Consider the following 21,447-nt stretch of genomic DNA (forward strand, 5'->3'; position numbering starts at 1 on the left):
ATCTATCTAGTATCTATGGCTACCATTTCCATCCAATCCATTTTTTTAAGTAAATCCATCATTCAACAAAAACACACATATTTACTATAATAGAGCTGTTATACAACAGCAGCTTGTTCTTGTTCCTAACTATCTTCTTCAACAGAACCTAGGAGCTGTCAGCTAATATAGAAGCAAAATTAATATCTTCCCTGACATGCTGGTGCAAAAAGCAGCGGTTCTCCCTGCACAGTAAGACAGGACAGACAGCTGGCTGCAGAACTCACTGCATTACCTCCTGTCAGACTGTCCACCTAAGCAATGTTACCGTATTATTTATCATTTCTATTGCTATATATATATATATATATATATATATATATATATATATATATAGAACTTTAGATGCAATGCTAAATATATAATAGTATAATGTGAAATGAACAATTTAACAGCAGTCCCTTATCTATGCTAAAGACAAGAGCTGGAGAATATCTTTCACAGGGTGTAAAGAACATTTATGCAAATTAGATTATGAATCAGTTGGCAGAAAGACTTTAAGGCAAACTCATTTGCATATGCTTGCAATCTAATTACAAAGGTAAAAAGGCTGACACAGCTAAAAAAAGTTTTCTGTCTTTGCAGACAAATAAAAGTAACACTCTGAAGTGAGGTTGTGTTGGTTTTTTTTCTGATAGCATGTATAAATATCAAACCTGAAAATGCCATTGGATTATGGGCCCATCTAGCAATCGTGTTTCCAAATGGATGTAGTACAGTTTTTAAGTTTGCCTTAATGCTTCCAAGAGACACAAGATAAGTATTATTTTCCTGAGCTGGGCTTTAACATTCCGACCCAGCATTGTACAGGAATAGCTATTACTGCAGAGAAACTACTGGGGAAAATGGTCAGTGCCTAGGCTGCAGTAAGAAATCTGGGAATTAATTCTTTAGCCATTCTTTAAATTATGGCTTACATGCAAAACTAAAACTAATAGATAAATATATTTATTTAAATAAATACATTTCACACAAAAATATTTTGAATTTTCATAGCCAGAAAGCATGTGGAGTTTTAGGCTCCAATTCACATTTTCCACTTCTGCTTTTTTTTTTTTTTTAGAGCTCAGTAGCTAAAGATTAATTTATCCACACAAAGATTGAATGAGACAGAACAGTGGCTTGTGTGTTTCACTACCACTACTTCAGACAACCATTTCTAATTTTCAGTCAGAGACAGGGTATTAAATATAATAAATATTGGCCTGAAACCATTCTAGTTTCTCCCTAAAAAATGCATGCCAATATTTTCATCAAGACAATCTTTACTGATTTATCAGCTTTGTATATTGGTACCTACACAGGTGACAGTCCTGGGAATATCTTTCGAAGACATGTGCCAATGTGTGCCATCACCTCATTTACGTCTTCCGAAGAAGCCATTTTCATGGGTATGTTGTACTTTTCTGTTTCCACTGCCAACTGAAAGACAGATTTTAAAGTGAGCAAGCACAGTACAATAGGGTTTATTTCAGAGCATACAAGAAATAACTGCAGTAATATTGAACATGCTGGCCAAAAAACAGATGCATTCAAGTTTATTGCATTTTTTCACAAGGGAGATTGGAATGTAAGTATTGTACAAAGGACTTTCATTCCAGTGGTCTCTGTATATGCTCTTTATACAATGTTTGCATTCTTATGTTAGCATAATATAAAAATTATTATTATTCCATTATAAAGCACCAGTAGCATTTTACAGTAATATGCAGACTATGTTGGTCAGTTTACATATTTTTAAATGGAGTCATTAAGAGGGTATGTATAAACACAGCAGTAATATGTAGAAAAACACAATTTGCTTTAAATTTATCTGGATGTTTCTTTCTCAGAATACCCTAAATGTCCCAACAATAGCCATCCCTGACAGTACTCAGTGTTCAAAGTATTTGCACATCTAAGGTGAGCTCTACCCAAACTATGTTTCATTGTTTTCACGTGCAATGGTGTGCGCCATTTTAGACCTGCACTTGACTACAGAATTCTGCCACAGGTTAAAATATGGTCCCAACTGCTCCTATTTTAGTGAATGACAGCGTTCTGGAACCATTTTGTGTACACAGCTGTGGAGGATTGTGGTGTATTTACAAAAGACAATACATTTTTGTTTGCAAGATTGCTTTTTTTTTTACACTAAAGAAAGAACTGGACTATGAAACTGCACATGAACATGTTAACCCGTGTTGCAGCTCCCAGGCACACAGCAGTTTGCTTTGCACTCAAAATCGGCCAACAGTACGGTTTTCCACTGCAAGTATAAAAACTCAAGTACTAGTATTTTAGAAAATAATACATTTAAAATGGTGCTCCTCCCAAAAGGCTATACCAAGAAAGCAGTTATCATTTACAACTGGTCTTAAAGGTGTCACGCACGGCAAGACATGACCACTAGGGGGCGCTATGGCTTGCACGGAGGTGGTGTGAGCCCTGTAAAGGGCCAAGGCGCAAAGTTTAAGCAGCACCCAGGTTTTCTCCAGAGCCTCTGATGGTGAAAATGTTGTGCCGCTGGTTACTGCCAGGTTGCGGTCCTTGGACACACGAAGGTGGACAAAACACAGTACCAAATCACAAAGCAGAAGAATAGTCGAGGAAAGCGGGGGTCGAGGCAGGCAGCAAGCAAGAGAGGTCAGCTCACACGCCAGGGGTCAATTGCCAGGGATCCAGGAGCCAGGCACTGGTGACACAGGGGCCACTGCGTCACAGGGGCCACTGCGGGCACAGGGAACACAGGAGATACTGGAAGCATCAGGAGGCACAGGGATCATGGATATCCACAGACAGACAGGAACACTGGAACAGCAAAGGACAAATGGCTGGGAACAAACAGACTGGACAACGAGGGGTTAACGTAGGGGGATAGCTGGACAAAGGAAACACTGAATTAAAGCACCAGGTGAACAGGAACTAGCTCACAGAACTAGGAGCTCGGTACAATGGAGACACGTTGCACGAACACAGAGTGCAGTGTGTGAGCTAGCTAAATAGCCAGGGGTGATTAAGAGGCTTTTTCCTGATTGATCGGCAAAGCTGATAAAACTTGCTAGCGTAGGCATGCCCAAAGTCAGAACTGCACGCATGCACAGGAGGGACACGTCTGCACTTTAGCAGGGGTAAGTGTGGGGGGCACTGAGGGGCAAGAGGTAAGTGTGACAATAGGACTTAAAACAATATCTCCTAGAAGTCAACTTTAGTCAATACCTTTCAAGAAGGCCCCAAAACATCTTAACCTCAAAAAATGAGACCTCAACCCAACTTGCACCCAAACATATATTTTTTTTTTTTTTTAGAAAAAGGACTGGTTCATATATATTTAAATTTGTATGTGTGAATTAAGCAGAATTCAGATTTTCAGTGTTTTTTCACAATGGTTTAGAAATGAAAAAATAAGAAAACGTGGTAGAAACAAGAACTAGAGAAAAATATTTGAATAAATACAGGGAGAGAATGCAAGGAACTGTGATTTGAAGCCATTAGGGCAGTAATGTGGTCACTTTATCACCTAGGTACACCTATGCATTGAGAGGAGTCACTTCTATATTAATAATCATCCTCATTATCAATATCAATATGACTGGTTGCACCAGGATATGACACATTATAGTACATTTTAGTACATATATACATATATATATATATATATATATATATATATATATATATACACACATGCTAAAAAAGAAGAAAATAGAGTAATTGTAACAAATATATTACATCACACACGTTACCCCCTTAAGTGTATTTTTTTTTACAACTTGACTAGATCCCAAACACCATGGAGAAAGATTTTAAGCCATATTACACATACATAGATCACTGACAAAGGAAAGCTTTGAGTGCTTTGGGCTCTTCAGATGGTTCATATATCACACAGAAGATCCCTAGAGATGTAATTAAAGAATAATGTATAGGAGATGCTCCCTGCTTTACACTATAATACAGGCTTTAATGCTGTCAGGAGTGTCAATTTATTTGATGTTGTCTTCAAGAAACATATTCCCTTGGTCTGCATTTACCATCACCAAATTCCATATTTATAAAGAAAAGTGTTGTCTTATATGGTATATGGCAAAGAAGATTCTGTTTAAAGAAAATGTGAAATGTGTTTGTCAAAAACCGAATTTGAGGCACTCATTGAAATACAGATCTTGAAGTAGTAATATTTTATAATATATCTAATATAACCTTTGACATGCAATACCTAATAAAATGCATGCTAAACTACTACGGTAGCAGTATTATTACATGCTATGCTCCTGGCAAGAAAAGCTAATGATCCAACTATTACATTTATATGCATGCAGATCAAGGAATAATTTGGGTGTTATATTCACACAGATTAAATACAATCTAAATAATTAAACAAGGAATAAAACATCCATGACAACCCAGCTACACATCAGAGGGTAGCTGTAATCAATATTTATCTGACTGTACAGATATGGATTTGGATGGCAAATAAATGTAACACTGTCTGGCTCTACTGCATGCAGGAAATTGGTTTTCATATCCCCGTTTGTTGTTTTCATGTTTAAGGGATCTGGAAGCTGAAATGTGTGTGTCACCCCCTGCACCCAGATTTCTGTTCCATAGATCCAGTGCATGTTAGAAAATGAGATTGATCTGCCAGCCATGGATAAAACACAGTGTAGCTTTCAATATATTTTACATTTGAGACTCTCAATGTTTGTAATTGTGTGGGCTAAGTATTCACATAAACATCCCATCATGGATCACAAAATAGCAGCCAGTCACAGTGCCTTTTGGCTGACAATAACTGTGCCTGCATGTAGTGATAATAAAGCCAGCAACAAATATTAACTAGGTCTCAAAATGGGATCGTTGGGGGATCTATATATATATATATTTTTTTTTTTAAAGCAACAGAAAAGCTACAGAAATGATAAAAAAAAGGTTTACCAAAACATAATCAAGTATATTATGGAAAGCAAAAACAGCTGAATGCCAGTTCTGTTAGACATCCAATTTAAAAGGGAAATAGATTGTTTTACCATCCTATTAAAATAATCTAACTAATGTGTTTGTGTGTAACAAATTGATTTCCATTTAAAATTTGTAGCATATGCATGTCACCAGCCATTTGCTCATGCTATGTTTCCTGTTAGGTAGTCCTGCCCACTGATGCGTCTACTAAATACATGTATTCAGGTAAAATGCACTGCTCAACAAAAATTAGGGGAACTCATACATCAGATCACAATTTTTACTGACTGGTGTAATTCATTGTAAAAAAAAAAAAAATAATAAAATTTAAACTTATGTAAGAACGGTCAATGGAAACCAAAGTCTCACTGAACTTGCATGAATCATCAATTAATTTATTTATCGCAACAACCAACTAGCACATGGAGGTCTGTACAGAACTCCTACCCCTCTGATGCATATTGATCCACTGCCAAACAAGTCATAAAAGATAATGATTCAGGATTCATAACATTAGCCACAGTGTCTGCATACTGTTTCATGTCACATGTTCACAGTGTAAACATGGGTTCCTCTGTGCCAAATCCTGTGTTCTTTGGCAAATGTAAGTGGAGCTGCACAGAGCTTGTCTGTAAAGACAACTACAGGGAATCCAGTCCACATGCCACAATCATGGAGTCTGTTTCTGACAGTTTGCTCAGAAACATGCACAAGATTGACCTATTGGAGGTTATCTTATAGGGCTCTGGCAGTGCTCCTCCAGTTCTTTCTGACAAAATGATGCAGATAGAGAACCTGGTACTGGCTTTGTTGCCCTTCCACAATCCCAGTCCAGCTTTCTCTGTGGAAAGATGTATCTCTTGATATCTATGCCACAATCTACAGACTGTGCAGAAAAACACAGAAACCTTGTGAAGGTGCGTATGGATGTGCCACCCTGGAGGGGCTGGACTACCCCCTTTTTGGGGGTTTCGCTTGCTGTTGCCCCACCTGTTCACCAGTTTTTGCTTTCATTTGCCTTTAAACAGGTGCAATTGTTTCACAGTCATTTATACTTCCTAAATGAACTTGACTTGGTGTTAACACTGCGTTAATTGAGTGTGAAGCCTTTCATTTTTTGAACAGGGCATATTAGAGTTTGCCTTTGGACTTCTCTACACCATAAAATATATCATACCAGGCATTAGAGGAACACATACATTAAATCACTATGTTCGGTAAAGCTACATAGTAGAATGGGAGAGATAATCTCACTCTAAAAAGTCATAATTGCTGTCAGATTCTCATTTCTATATTTGTAACATTTCATTTAGAACAGATGTTTTCTGTCCATTCAAATTGCCGGCCACCCTATGACAGTCTGGATTGCGCTGCCACTGAGAACAATTATCTCCATTACTGCTGTCATCAGTCAATTTGTGCAGATTGTACAGAAAATTAGTTGTTGCTATGGCATCATGTATAGGTTCAACAGGAACATTAAAGAGGACCTTTCACTAAAATTGTCACTAAAAGTCCACTCAAACCCTTCGAGAACAAATGTGCATAAGAAGAAGTTTTAGAAAAAAAAAAAGATGTACTTCATTCAGCAAATTGTGTCTTCTGAAGGCAGCAGCTTGACTAGAGCTTTTAGGGGTTTACCAAAAATGCGATGAAAACATATCACTCAAGACCTTTTTAGTTATTGTGTTTGTAAACAATTTGGAAATTTACAAAAGAGTATTTATTTTTTTGGACTTCTATGCATTGATCAGTGATATAAAATCACAAATGACTCCGTTTATATCCAGGTTGTCACAATATATAATAATGACAAGCGCATGGAGTAAATATGTATGCAAATTACTACTAAATAAGAACTGAAACAAAACGTCTACCTAAAAATACAAACAATATGGCACAGTTGTCTAAACTTCAAACAAAAAATAAAATGTAAATAAACTAAATGCATAATATTTTTGCATAGTTCTCAATGTTTCTGAATGGTCCACGTCTGTAAAAATCACTGATGTGACATGGCAATTTAAACTTTTATTCTTTACATTACATTTACATTCTTTACACTTTAATATTAAGAAACTGTCAAACTGTCATCTATTTCAGTATATTTTTGTACAGTGTACATTCAGGGGATACAGTATACAGAAATAGTAGTATAATGGAAATAGAAATACACTTTGCAGCAGGAAACCACCTCAACTCTGACAGCTAAAGGGGAGAATGTGGCAATTTTTATGGCAACTCTCAGTCATTTGGCGTACCTTCTGTCAGTTAGGACACTAATGGGAAATACAGATTTGAATGCCTACTCTTTTAAGATTCTCTTCTACTATATTCCAATTAATTAAAATTTTATCTATTTACTTTGCATTGCCAATGTATAATAGATTCTGAATTATAGAGAAATGATTTACTTTGTACTTTTAAACTGTAATTTCAAACTGAAAGCCTATTAGAATATATGTGATAATACTTACATAACCCGGTTTGTTGCAGATCATGCCTTGTATTTCCAAATAGCTAAAGGTAAGTTCAAGCTGAAATTAAAAATTAAAGGTAAAGAATGAACATACATTTTTTTATTTAATTCTAAAATACAATAAACTATTTTAGGCAATTGCCAGTGAATTATTTGCATAACCTTAAAGAGAAGTTCATGGACTTTAAAACAAGCGCTTATTGACTTACCTACCTGCAGACATTGTGAAGCAATTCATTCTCAGGTTTACAGCAAAAACATTTTTTTTTACATTTTTAATTGTCTAGGTTAATTTTTCTTCCCCACCCAGCAAGGAATCTGCCATGCTATTTATCTTTAATGCAAACACAGAAACAGGCAGAATTGGGTGACTTTACTGTAATTCTTTTGAACTCTGCATTCTCTAGTTCCTTTTTAACTCCCTCATCATGCTTTTATATTTATGTTAGACTTAATACATTTGAATAATGAAATTAAAATCCCCTGTTTTGTTTACCGCCACTGTTATAAATGAATGATCAGACAGTTTATTCATAAAGCTGAGAAGGAAGTTTCCTATTGTTTCAGTAGTTTTTCTTTTCAGTTGAATAGCCTGTATTCTTCCTGTATTAGCTTCCTCTTTATTACTGTATCTTGGAAAGCAGTTTGAAAAACACTTGCATGCAAAAGAGATACGACTACATTAATATTGATGTAAAAAATACAACTTCGAGCATTTTAGTAGTCGACCAAAAGATTGTGAGCATAACTTTAAAAAACAGAAAATGTGAAATTCACTATACATTTACAGAGGGCTAATCATTCTCTGTAATTTAAGCACACAAACCAAGATTTACTTGCTGTAAGTATTAGGTAATTGTCACATTCACTGCTTTATGCATATATGTCCCTTCATGTCACAGGCCCTGAAGGCACCAATAAGTTCCCATTCATCCACAGCAGCCCCAATTTTCTTCGGGCACCCAGGTTTATTTTTTTTTTTTTATATTTATCTAATTTCACAGCCCTAAGACACTCAAACCCCAAAGTATTCCGTTTTCTTTTGCGATGTTCAGCACAGGAGTCATCCCACAGTTCCGTGGAAAGTCTTTCGCTGAATATGTCATTGTAAGGGGACAAGCTGATGTAGAGACATTTGCAGTTCTGGTTTAATGATTCCTATCTCCAGAAAAGGTGTTTGTCAAGTGACCTGGACAGCAGACTTAACGTACACACATCAGATAAACCACCCAAGATTCGATGTGCCTGTCTCAGGCAAGAATCTGATGTGTATAGCGGTTGCTATTTTACATATGTACAATGCTTTGGACAACTATAACATTTATGCAAATGAATGTTTCATATACTCTAAAATGGTAATGGAGGAGGGGTTTTAGATTTTGTTTGGGATGAGCTTTAACCAAAACTCAAAGATCTTGAGAAGAAAAGTGGGTATAAAAGATACGGCTATCTAGTACACTTCTGCATATTGTCTCATACATATAGCCTTCTATCTTTTGTCTTGAGCCCAACAAGATAGCAAGTTTACATGTTCATTTATATTGTACCAAATAGTTCTATTGTGGCTCAAATATGGTTGCACAGTCTCAATTGCAAATGTGCTGTGTGAACCCAATTCAAGCAAAATGAAATAATCAACTGAACCACAGGACAATTTGTAACAATTTATATATATTTTATGTTCTTTATATCAAAACAAGAAAATGCAGCACACTTATTCAGAATGGAAAAGCCATTAACAAACTTATGAAGCATAAAAAGCAATACGTGTGACTGATTATTTATTTTAGCCTTTTTGTAATGTATGTCACGTATCTAAATTTCTTATGGATTTGCTCCAGAACTGATGAGTCAGGATAATAATATCCCCACTGCATAGCCACAGTTCAACACAACATGAGCAATGACACTGAGAGAGTCAAACCATTTCTTATACCTTACTGTTTACTTGCACTGCAATCTCTATGCAACGGAGGAAGAAATCACACAAAGTGTATTACAGAGAGACATCGACAGTGACAGTATGTGACACACTGTATTGTTTGTGACACACTGTGCTACAACTAATCTATTAAATGTGGATGATGATTTCATGGTAAACCACTTCCGTCATATTCCTTGACAGGAATATCAGTTAAAACAGGACTAGATCACCAAGTTTAGAACATTTTATTCTTAATTAGTTTTGAACGTTAATACATCACAAGACCAGCAATAGGAGATCCAGTAACGTTCTCTCTCTCTCTATATATATATATATATATACACACACACATATATTTACTATTATACTATATATTTATTATATTTTTACTGAATTAAAAGAATATCATTAGTGTAAAGCCACAGTAGCCCAAAATATCTAAGTCAGTGATTCTCTTCTTCATTAATGTATTTAATAACAAAGATGTTATAATAAAAGACAAGGATGTGAATACCAACAGGATTCCCATTTTATTGCTATCTTGAAAGAATCCTTCTTCTATTGATTGTTAAAATAAATAAATAAATAATAAAAACAATGGGAGACAGGCAGATTGAGTCTTGCAACTCGTGAATGCCATATTCCAGTACTACCATCATCAATCAAAGATAGTTACTATCAAAATCATTGGCCTAAATAATTTTTTCTAACTAAAGACCTGTAATTCAATCCATTTGAGTGACTTGAATGCGGTTATATGGAGGGCAAAAGAAGCAAAGATAAACTAAGTTTTATCAAATTGTTCCTGGGCATACATGTTATATAATTTTTCGTTTGACTAGCAATATGGATATTAAGGTACTGAACAATAAGGACATAAAAAGGAGTAGAACCAACCTTGGATGGGACTCGGGCTGTCAATATAAAGGCTCGACATGATGCCAGGACCTGTGACAAACAAGAAATAAAATAAATTATGCAAGAAATGCTAAACAGAAGTCTCTAGTATTAAAGAAGACATTAAAATCAGAAACACATAAAAAAATGAATAGCGGTTTTAGCATTGTTGATTACTGTTTATTATCACCTTAGCACAGCAAGCTCTGGTAAAAGTAGGGACATTTTTGGACAAAATGTGGCCCTGGACAAATCAAAGGGTGTCCACAATCCACGTAAAAAGCTATATTATACTAGATTTGCTTGTTTTTTTGCTACAACTAAGACCCAACCATCTTGCAGGGTTTCTAGTGAAGGCTTCCCATAACACTACTTCCACTCTCAAAGAATGGCATTCTTGGATTCCTTTTTGTCCTTTTTCTTTATGATACACATTTACTCCTATATAACTAAATCTCACAAGTAGTAGTAAAAGAAAGTGACAATAGGGAGAGTTACTGGCTGTAAAGAGGTCTTCATTAAAAGGAATCTTTTGTTTAACCCTATAATGTAATGTTTGGATTTCTGCAAGCAGGTTATACCAATTTTGTTTAGGCCTCCCCAATACTGGAGACTGAGAGTGACTACATGGTTTTGATCCACTTAGCAGCATACCAGATGATCAATAACACATACAGTGTGTTAACAGTAAGCCGTTTACACTAAAACAGACATAAGTGTTACCTATGCCATTAGTGTGACCTTGACAGCCCAATGTTAGCATGGTGACAGTATTTCTTCAGGTATAGAATTTCACATTAATGCTAATAAATCAATAGGTATTAGGTAGATGAATAAACAACAGCTCCTAGCCTAGCAATCTCATAATGCAAAAGATACAGTCATCTGGCTCTGAAAATTCAAAGCATTTTTACACCTGCCTAATAAGCCAGCACACTTTACATCTATAATAGCTGCACATAATTAGAGAGCTTGTAAACAGAGGCGTGAGTACAAGTAAGAATCTCTGTGGAACAAGAAAAGCATATAAACTAGCACATAGACTCACAATATAGATTTTTAGGGGTTTAATATAGTCTGTTATTAATTTGAAGGGTCAGCTTTCCCAAACCTGGTATTATGTTTCAGTACATGAAAAATAAATGTATCCAATGTATACTTTAAACTTGATACAGATACACACAAAAAAAAAATAATGTGCAAGAGCCATGCAGTGTAGTAATAATATAAACCAATGCAGTTAGGTCAATAGACTAAGAAGGGTTGACCGAAGGTAGCAGCCATTCAACCCGAAAGACATCATGTGGTCAAAATACATTGCTCAGGAGCAGTGAGAAAGTAAAGACAAGTCGCATTTGGATCCTTTTTGTTGTTTGAAGACCTGTGCTATAGCACCACAGCATGCAATGCTGGCTATCTGCAGTCCGTTTTTTTCGCTACCAGATGTGCAGCAAACAAGAGCTGCTAGCCCTGCAGTTTTCCAGCACAGGTGTGAAAGAGCCCTAAAGCTGTCAAGATTCATTTCATTTTTCCCAGTGGCTATTTAATGTATATTCTAATATGTGTCATGACTATGGACTTTGTACAGTGCTGCGTAAAATGATGGCGCTATATAAATACTATGTAATAATAATAATATAGAATGTTCAATACCAAAACAATGAACAATACCATAGTAACTACCTAATAAGAAGCCCAACATACAATTAAAAAGAAGATTAAAGTAATATTCTGTACAGTATAAATTTGTGTATCACTCTAAAAGTTGTAAATTTCCTGAATTTCTATTCCCACAGCCTTTACAATAGTCTCCATATTAGAAATGGTAAATTGTAGTCAAGTTCACTATTTCTTTAGCAAATCAAAATCTGTAGTCTACCGAAATTGCATAAGAAGCACCATGTCCATTTGATTTTGCCAACAGAGAAATGACTGCCTGTGAGGAATTGCAATTTGCAGCTGCTGGTATGCTGAAGCCAATCAGTAATCTGGAAAATGTACCATGACACGTATCAGTTTTGTGACGACGGTTAACATCCTTTTCTTACGTGTCTTCAGTGAAACTATATTTTATGCTTCACAGAGAATAACGGATGCAGTCAACAGAATGAAAAATCTTCAGGTTCAGTCAATGTGAAAGCTTCACATGTACTGAAAGGGCAATTTAATTTATCAATGGATACTGATTTTTGACTTTCAATCAAGGTAGCTTCTGTGATCTGTGAATGCGTCACACGTGGATTCTGAATGCAATTGTGTAGTATATTAGGTGTCCTTTGGCAGGCCAGTAAATAGTCCTCAGCAGGCACAATTCTCCTTCAGGTTGTACAGCACAGAATGTAATGATATTTTTGAAATGTGCGTTTTGTAATCACTGCATGGCATAGCATCAAGCAGCAAGAAATTAATCAGACCTAGTCTTGTAAAGAAAAAAATCATATTATCCGTGACTAGAATGTTTGGTAACTTGTATATACAAGCCATAGCTTGTGTGGAAAAATAAAAAATAGGTGTAAAGAATAGCATAATAAACAATATAAATACAGAAATGCAAAAAGCCCTGTTACTGTAAATTTTGCACATAACTTAGCAAATAAACAAAACTTACATTTTATAGTTGACATCAATATGAGCAGCTAAATACACAGTTTATGTGCCTCTATGGGGTTGTCTTATATCTAAAAAGATTTACATTTTTGTGGAACCAGTCCTGAAATTTACACAGCCATGCCAGACAGAACAGCAAGGAAAGTGAACCATGACTAAAGCTGCGTACACACGTGCAATTTTTGTCGGAAAGGATCTTTCACGATCCTTTCCAACGACAAAGGACTACACGATGCATGAACGGTGCTGTACATACAACACCGTTCTGCTCTATGGAGAGGGAGGGGGAGAAGGACGGAGCGGCACCGTGCTGCGCGCTCTCCCCCTTCCCTTGCATTAGGATCGGTCATCGTCCATCGTCCGTGGATCCGCCAGGACGGTCGTTTGGACGACGCCGACTGTACACATGCCAGATTTTCGGCCGATGCCGAATATCGGTTGAGAAAAATCTGACGTGTGTGCGCAGCTTAAGTCACTTCCCCACCCCCAGTCTGTAAATGGACAGTGAATGAGCAGCCAGTTGTATTATTTTTTCTTTACTTAACATTAAAGGGTACAAAACATTGTACATCTCTGCATTACAAGCCGTTTTAGCCTGGTTTTATCCCGTTAAAAGAAATATGAAGAGCAGAAGTATCAATGGGGACTTGTTAGTCCTGCCCCTACTTCAGGCTTAAACAGAAATTACAGTTCTTCTTGCTCACTGAAACCCCAGGCAGTGTTGCTGGGCTACAGAACACCTCCCTTTAGCGCCATAAAACAAGGGCGAGGTTTTCTGTAGGCCACAGACTGATTACACTGCTCAGCAGATAGAAGTTAGAAGCTGAAAGGATTTCCGGTAGAACAGAATTTTTGAAACTAAGATGCAAAACAAGGCAAAACGTGCATGTATTTTTTTCTTACCAGTGAATGTTTTTTGTCTCCATCACACCCTGTTTTGGGGTTTGGGAGTGCACAGCGGTCCCCTCTGCACTCCCAATACAGTTCTGCTTTAATATGTTACATAAAAAGGCCTCAGAGGTATTCTAGGGTGACAATGTAAATAAGGTGAATAAAGCAAGCTGCTATAAAGGATGGTATGTCCTTTAACGCTGCATCATGTACACAGTGACAAGCTTAGTTCTTAATTGGTTTAAAGGGTAAGAATATTTTTGAAACATGGCAACAAAAGGTCCAAACTCTTACGAGTCTTAAACCAGGACTGCCTATAAAGGAATGAACAGGCTGCACACCAGGAAAAAATGTTTTTCTTTTTAATAATACAATGTTTTGGGATAAATAGGAATGATTAAACATAAGAAACATATACAATGTAAAACAATGATTATGTGTAAACAACAAAAATCTAATTAAAACAATTTGATAAGCAATTAAGAATTATGCAAATAAGAAATATGCATAGTAAAGAAGCATTTACAGAGATTTATAATTCATTTTTCCCAGGAGTATGGTAGGTAAGGGAGAAGAAGAAGTGCAATTGATTCTAAATCTAAGTAATAAAGAGGTCAAAGAAACATGAACAACACTAACAACATTAAGAAGGGACCAACAATGGGATCAAAAAAAAAAAAAAAAACGAACAAATACGAGGTTTGCAAGCTTGCAAGCCAAAAGTTTCTAGAATTTATTTATATAAAAATGTAAACTTATATAATAAATGATCTTACTCCTTCAAAAATAGTCTCCTAATATCCTAAATTTAGGACTAAATAGTAGTAGAATGATTAAAACAGTTTAAATTTAGAAGTCTTTTTTTAATCCATTTCTAGACAAATAGGTATCCACAATCCTCTTTCTAATGCCCTTGGAGAACACTTGATCTTGGCATGATGACAACACATACATCAATAGCAAAGAAAACACCAGACCATTAATTATCAAGGCTTACATAAGACAGGTTAACCAGCATTTTTCCCAAAGAGGTTCGGGCACCTAATCTTGATTCTGATGTCATAAATTTGAAATGAAGGAGAAGACATGATATGTTTTCCATATGACAAATATCAGGGTTATGTGTCATTTGTATATGTATATTACCTTTATCAGTGGACAATGGGTCTGATTTAATAAAGCTCTTCAAGGCTGGAGAAGATACACTTTCATAAGTAAAGCTGGGTGATCCAGCGAACCTGGAATGGATCTGGTCCAGGATTCAAAACATTTGCTAGCAAATAGCTAATGCCCTAGAATAAATCTATTTCAGGTTTGCTGGATCACCCAGCTTCACTGATGAAAGTGTATCCTCTCAAGCCTTGAAGAGCTGTATTAAATCAGGCTCATTGTATGAATAAAGATCCAACCTTTGCTTGATAAAGTATGTAAAAAAAAAACTTAACAATTTCAATTAATATTATCTTGTCTTTATATAGAGCTATTATATTACCTCATGTTTTACAAAAGCCATAGTGAAAATAGGAGGTATAGTTCCTTTTTTTAAATTAACACATAAAGATAATTTTTATATATACACATATTTATTTACACACACTCCCGTTTTACTAGGGCAGACATTGGAGAAACAATTACTGCCATTGGAACTAATGAACCTGGAAGATTACCGTCTAGGGAATGTTCCAGGGAATGTCAGATAGATAGACCCCTGAAGGTGTGTAAGATAAGAATTAAAACATTTACATAAAAAAATATTCATTTTTTATGTACACATAAATTTTATCATATCATAAAATGAAAAAAATTACAAAGCACACGTTTTCCCCTTCAAGAGGTGTTAAAGGTAGTCTCTCCAATGGACATATCAGATTATTTTTTTGTAACACTACAGATATGATTTAATCTCTCTTAACTTCAGGCCATCATTGATCTGAAACCCTAAAATGATATGGTCCTAAAGAGAACTAAGCGCGCCAAAATTGCACAGCCAGACTCGAGTTCAGCACTGATAGTTTGTACATTTCTGCCTTAGTGCACATTAGTACTTCACAATAAACAAAAAGACAAGCTAAAGGCAAAGTGTTTCAGTTACTTTTTCTCCCTTCTGTCTTCTAATAACAAAACTGTTCAAAACCATTCATTTTTGTATCTCTACAGCAAACATTGCATTCTGATTTCAAGTCTACTTGAAGAGAAGTGATATATGTCAGTGTCTAAGGCAAATATTCAGATTACAGTGGTTGCTAGAGGAAGGTGGACACCTTAATTTCAAAATCTGCATCAACGCCTCTCAGCGGCAACCCAAAAAAAAAAAACAATGCAGTAGTAGAAAGACATCAATTGGGAAGTGACCATGAATTCTCTATGAAATTGGAAATCTTTTTTAAAGCCGTATTGTTACAAATGGTATTATTACACAGTATTTTTATAGTGCCTACATATTACACAGTGCTGTACATAGTCATGTCACTAGCAGTCCCTCAATATGTAATGTCTATGTTCTCAAGATCCTAACAAATCTGAATCTTAATCACCCTCGGTAATGTTCACATGTGATGATGAACCTCCATGGTTAAAAGAACCTAAATCTAATAAATGAAAGGGGTGAGTAAAGGACAGCAAGGATAGAATTAATGGGCTAGGTCAGTGGTCCCCAACTTTTTGGACGTCACAAACCACTAAATTTACGGACTCTTGACCGGGGAGGCGTGGGGAAGAAACTTCTCACCAAAGTGACATCATGATGCAGGAACCCGCCAACTCTCCCAACCTGCCCACCGTCCTGAGCCTGCGATGCATACGGGAGACATGGTCCAAGTGGGGTCCTTCTCCTGAGCCACGGACCATCAAAATTTTCTCGCAGACCGCAGGTTGGGGACCGCTGGGCTAGGTGATGCTGGATGTCCTCCAGTTTGGAAATAGGACTCAATCTCCCGTGCTGCAGTTTCTAAAGAAGCTGTGAGAAGCTCATAGGGTGCAAGAACAATCAAAGTAAACACTTTCAGTGCGGGAGAGGAGTTTGTTCAACTGTGCAAGATGGAAGGGAAAATTAGAATTCAGCTCTGACTGTTTTAATAACATTTGTGTTAAATATTTTCTGTAAAAGCATTACCACATCCTTTTGTTCCTTTAATGTTTATTCTACTAAGTTCTTTATTATTACTTAGCCTGCCACAAAATGACTTCCTAAGCCAAAGCTCATAAACTACCGCTGAGAATCAAGCAAGAGAGCATCACTGGGCTGCTGAAGCAATGCTTTCGCTATCAGTAACCTGTCTCTTCTAATAAAACTCAGCCTGCTGACTTCATTACCTCCACTTTGTCTCTCCTGCTAGTTTCTCTTGACGCATCAGCTCTGGAACCACATCATAATTCTACCGCTTCGTCAGCCTGTCTGCCACAAATCAATAGATATGTTTACCCAGCAAGTACATTTTTCTAAAATCTTGAAATACCAGAAAATGCATTTTAACAGGAACATCCAGATACCTGACCTGAAGTTCAATAATAAGTGTAATTATAACTGCAGAACTGCATTAGTAGGTGAGCGAACATCAAGCAAACAAAAATCAGATTTGTTAAGTCTGAAAACCAAGGTTTTAAAGCATAAGCAGTCCTTCTATTGTTGCTAAGGAAAAGAAAACATGCCAAGTCAAGTATGGCATGTGTGCCTTTTATATCGCCTTTTTGTATGAGGCTTTTGTGATGGAAAAGGCTTTTTTTATTGTAATTCAGATAAAGAGCGCTTGTATACACATCTTTACTGCTCATTTTACAAACTAATGGAAAGGGGCCCAAATAGAGGCACCACATCATAATAATGATAGTTCTCTTTATAAGACTGGGATTTTTGGGTACACTAGGTGGAATGTGGGAAGAGATGGAGAAAAGTACTACTTGTTAACGTTTCTGTATTTTCTTTGACCTCTTTTCTTCAGGAGAAAATGGACACGTAGAAGCAGATTTGCTAAACTTGTACAAAGAGAACTGAAAGAGTTCAAAGAAAACATCTCATTGTAGCCAACCAAGGTAAGAAATTCTGATTATTTGCGAAGGGTTATTCTGTTATGCATTTTGCTTAGAGAATAAAAACATTCTTAGCGTAATTTTCGATTGTCTCTCCTCACTTCTACTTTTTACAAAGACAAAATGGGGAGAGCCAGAAGGGGGAAAATGAGATTTACAGGTCCTAATATCTAGTAAAAAGTTTATAGGCAAGTCATAAATGGGATGTATAGAGAACAGTATAGGCAGCTTTATCCTAAATCAAACTGATAAAGAAGACAGTGGTTAAAAATGATGTAGGGACTTTCCTTGGGCTTTAAAGAATATACAGATTCTAATGAATCTTTCAATATCAATATTATTACAATGTCACATAGATATGCACAAAATAAATATATTTAATCCAGTAAATGGAAATTAATCAACAGGCTGATGATTTAATTAAGCATATATTTAAAACATATTGTTTAATATTCTTTGGGCAGCACAGTGGCTCTGGTTAGCACTCTGGCCTTTGCAGCGCTAGGTCACAGGTTTGGGTTTTGGCTAGGGCACTATCTGCATGGAGTTTCTCCCTGTATCTGCAAGGATGTTCTACCTGTGTTTGTGTGGGTTTCATACCAAAAACATGCAATTAGATTAAATGGCTTTTCCCAAAAAATTGATCTTAGACTGTATTAAATACATACGACTATGGTAGGGACATTAGATTGTAAGACCCTTTAAGGGACAGATAGTGACATGACTTCGCTGCATAATGATGGCTCTATAAAAATACTAGTTAATAAGAATAATAATCTCTAAGATTGGGGTCCGTTTTATACAAGATGGTAAACACAGAAGAAGAAAGAGACCTATGCATTTCACAACTGAACCCGCTTTCTCAGGAACATATGACATATAGGATATACCATTAAGTATAACATAGGACATAAAGCATTTTAAACACTTAGACACAATATTCCACATATGAGGACATCCAGGGTAGAATGAGATGTGTTTAAACAGCATAGGTACCTCAATAGATTTATATGTTGTGACTCCACATTAAATATAGCTGAAAAGTTAGGTATGGTGAGATGGGCCTTCACAACAATCAAGAAGAACACTACAATGTTTATTGATCCTTGGCTAGGCCACTATTTGATGTCTCTGTAAAATTTGTTGGAGGAATATCGTATCTTGTAATTACAGTTCACTCCCCAGGACTTCACACCTAGAGCTAAACTGCTAAGTAAAACATCAGTTTGTCTTACTTTCTTGTCAATTCCAGGTATATGAATGAATACAGAATAAGAAAAATATACTTTTCAGTCTCTCTGCCCCTAACCTCGACATGGATCTAGAATCTATGACATCGAATTGTGTTTTGTGATACTAAGGATAGCCAGTTCATCATGGAACAGTTTCCTGCAGGATTTAATTTGAAAAATGTGTGAATCTTGGGTAGTAATGTTTCACATTTACATACAAGTGCATATGGGCTTTGGTATTCTAAGTAAGGCCATCTTAAGGAATAAAGTATAAGATGCAAATATTGAGGAAAAAGGAGTTCTTGATCAATTACCTCCATTGTTGGTTAATGGAATTGGTGCCTTCCTGGTACTATGCAAAGGAGAAAATTTAATAATTTTAATGCAACTATCTTGCCTGCTTACCGTCTCCTAGAGAAGCAGATCTATTATCTGAGAAATATGTCAAATAAGTACTCTCAGTCCAAATACAAAAACCCTAAATGTATTGTAATGTATCTGTAAAAGCATGTTATGGGCCAGAAAGGAGATGTATTACCTGAAAAATACACGAGTAACATATTCAAGTTTCTAACCATTTCTTGTAGTTGAAAGCAATTTAAATATGGTTCTAATTCTTGTGTGCAAGGAAGGTTTAACAGGCATACTATGATGTTCTTTACTACCATATGTTGGTGGTAAATGGCCAACTTCTGAAACAGACCTGGGTTTCACACACAGACAAAATCTTTTTAATGGCCAACATCCTCTTATTTTTATTTTTAACTGATGCTAAAGAGTAATGAAAGACTTGCCTCTTGCTGAGAGAGAGGGACTTCCTTAAGTATAAATAATTGTGGTCTCTTAATTGAAAAAGAACAAATCCTGATTGGTTCAACAGCTTCTTTTAACACGGAAGGTATACAGCCTTCTTCTTTTTTTCCTTACCCCCTTTAAAAGGCATAAAAAGATATATTTACTGGCTCACTCATTTTGTACAATGCGTGAAGCTTTATTTGAAATGCAACATGGTAAACCGGCATCATTTATTCTGGCAGCCAGGCTTTTGTTCCCATCACTTGTCCCCTAGAAAAAATAGCCTGGCAACAGCATCTCTAATTGGTATCTAGAGGGAACTTTATCAATAAGTGCTGCATTTAGATTTGTCCAAGGTAAATTCAAAATCTACACTCATTTGTTTATTACTAGGAATGAATATAAAACTACAGTTGTAGTTTAACAAAATCGGTTTACAAACAGGACAAAGCTGTCGACTCCATTTTTAGTAAGCGATTTTACTGCAAATGTTTTTTTGTATGCCCATATTTTTTGCAGCTCCCATATTTTATGTTTAAAGATTTCTTACAATCCCCAAAGATAGTTTACACATTGGTCTGACTGGTTGCTGTGGACTCAATGCTAAGTTTGTACCATTTTAAACGATAAGTAAAGATTACACGTCAGCATTATTGATCCCCACAAGACCTCATATTTTCAAACATAATTTTTCTGCCATGTAGTCAGACATGCTGCAACCTGTGCTCCTTTCAATCCAAATTGTGATGACAAAGCCCCTCTACACAGCTCCCTTCATTGCCTTGTGCATGTACTTGGTTCTGTAATAAGAATACATGCTGTAATAGACATAGAGAAGCGGACTATAAAAACACATAGATATGAGGTCTCATGGGTAACATTGCTGCCAAGACTAAAATGAATAAAGAATAAAGTACACATGCAAAACAAGTATCATTATTTTCTGTGTATTTGTATGTGTAAAGTGCATTATGACATTAATTTTATTTATATTATGTGATAAACATTAACAAACCTACTAACTTTCAATCTTTTAAAATATATATCCTGAGTCTCCCAAAAGCCTTTATATATCTTTTAAATCAAGTCCTATTTCAGGGACATACATTCATCACAAGGTGAAATTGTGGAACTATCACTTTGACATTAGACACCTTAAAGAAAACGGAAAGACTTATAACCAGGGTCAAATTTATTCACAGACACATTGGGCCCGATTTATTAAAGCTCTCCAAGGCTGGAGAGGATACACTTTCATCAGTGAAGCTGGGTGATCCAGCAAACGTGGAAATGTGCTGCGACCATGGCTGCAACAAAAATTGCCTAAGGACTGTGTGCCCTTGACACTCCATCCCATCTCATCAGTCCCAGCACCAAAAGACTAGGCTGTTAACTAACCTTAACCCAACAGAATACAAGCCATGTATAACTAAGATAGAAGGCATGTATTCCTAGGTTATGTTTCCTTCAACAGTGGATAGTTCTTTATTTTTTGAGCCAAATCAGCCAAATCGGTGGGCAAAGCTGAGCAACACAAATGAGGTCGGTATTCTTTAAAAAAGTGTGAGTGTATCCCCAGGGCAGGTATACCCCAATGACACACATCAGGGTTACAT

At 36.2% G+C, this 21,447-nt stretch overlaps 1 protein-coding gene across 4 annotated transcripts in view; it reads right to left on the reverse strand.

Annotated features, from left to right (window-relative positions):
- CARMIL1 (capping protein regulator and myosin 1 linker 1) overlaps nt 1-21,447 on the reverse strand; it is a 159,099-nt gene that overhangs the window by 93,045 nt on the left and 44,607 nt on the right. For all 4 annotated transcript variants that reach the window (XM_072411585.1, XM_072411586.1, XM_072411584.1 and 1 more), the window contains exons 3-5: nt 10,281-10,331; nt 7,458-7,517; nt 1,340-1,461 (exon numbers count right to left, since the gene is read on the reverse strand). In XM_072411585.1, coding sequence (XP_072267686.1) covers nt 1,340-1,461; nt 7,458-7,517; nt 10,281-10,331 — 233 coding nt within the window. The remainder of the gene's footprint in view (nt 1-1,339; nt 1,462-7,457; nt 7,518-10,280; nt 10,332-21,447) is intronic.

This window comes from Pyxicephalus adspersus, chromosome 5 (assembly GCF_032062135.1).
Source record: "Pyxicephalus adspersus chromosome 5, UCB_Pads_2.0, whole genome shotgun sequence".
Taxonomy (NCBI): Eukaryota; Metazoa; Chordata; class Amphibia; order Anura; family Pyxicephalidae; genus Pyxicephalus; species Pyxicephalus adspersus.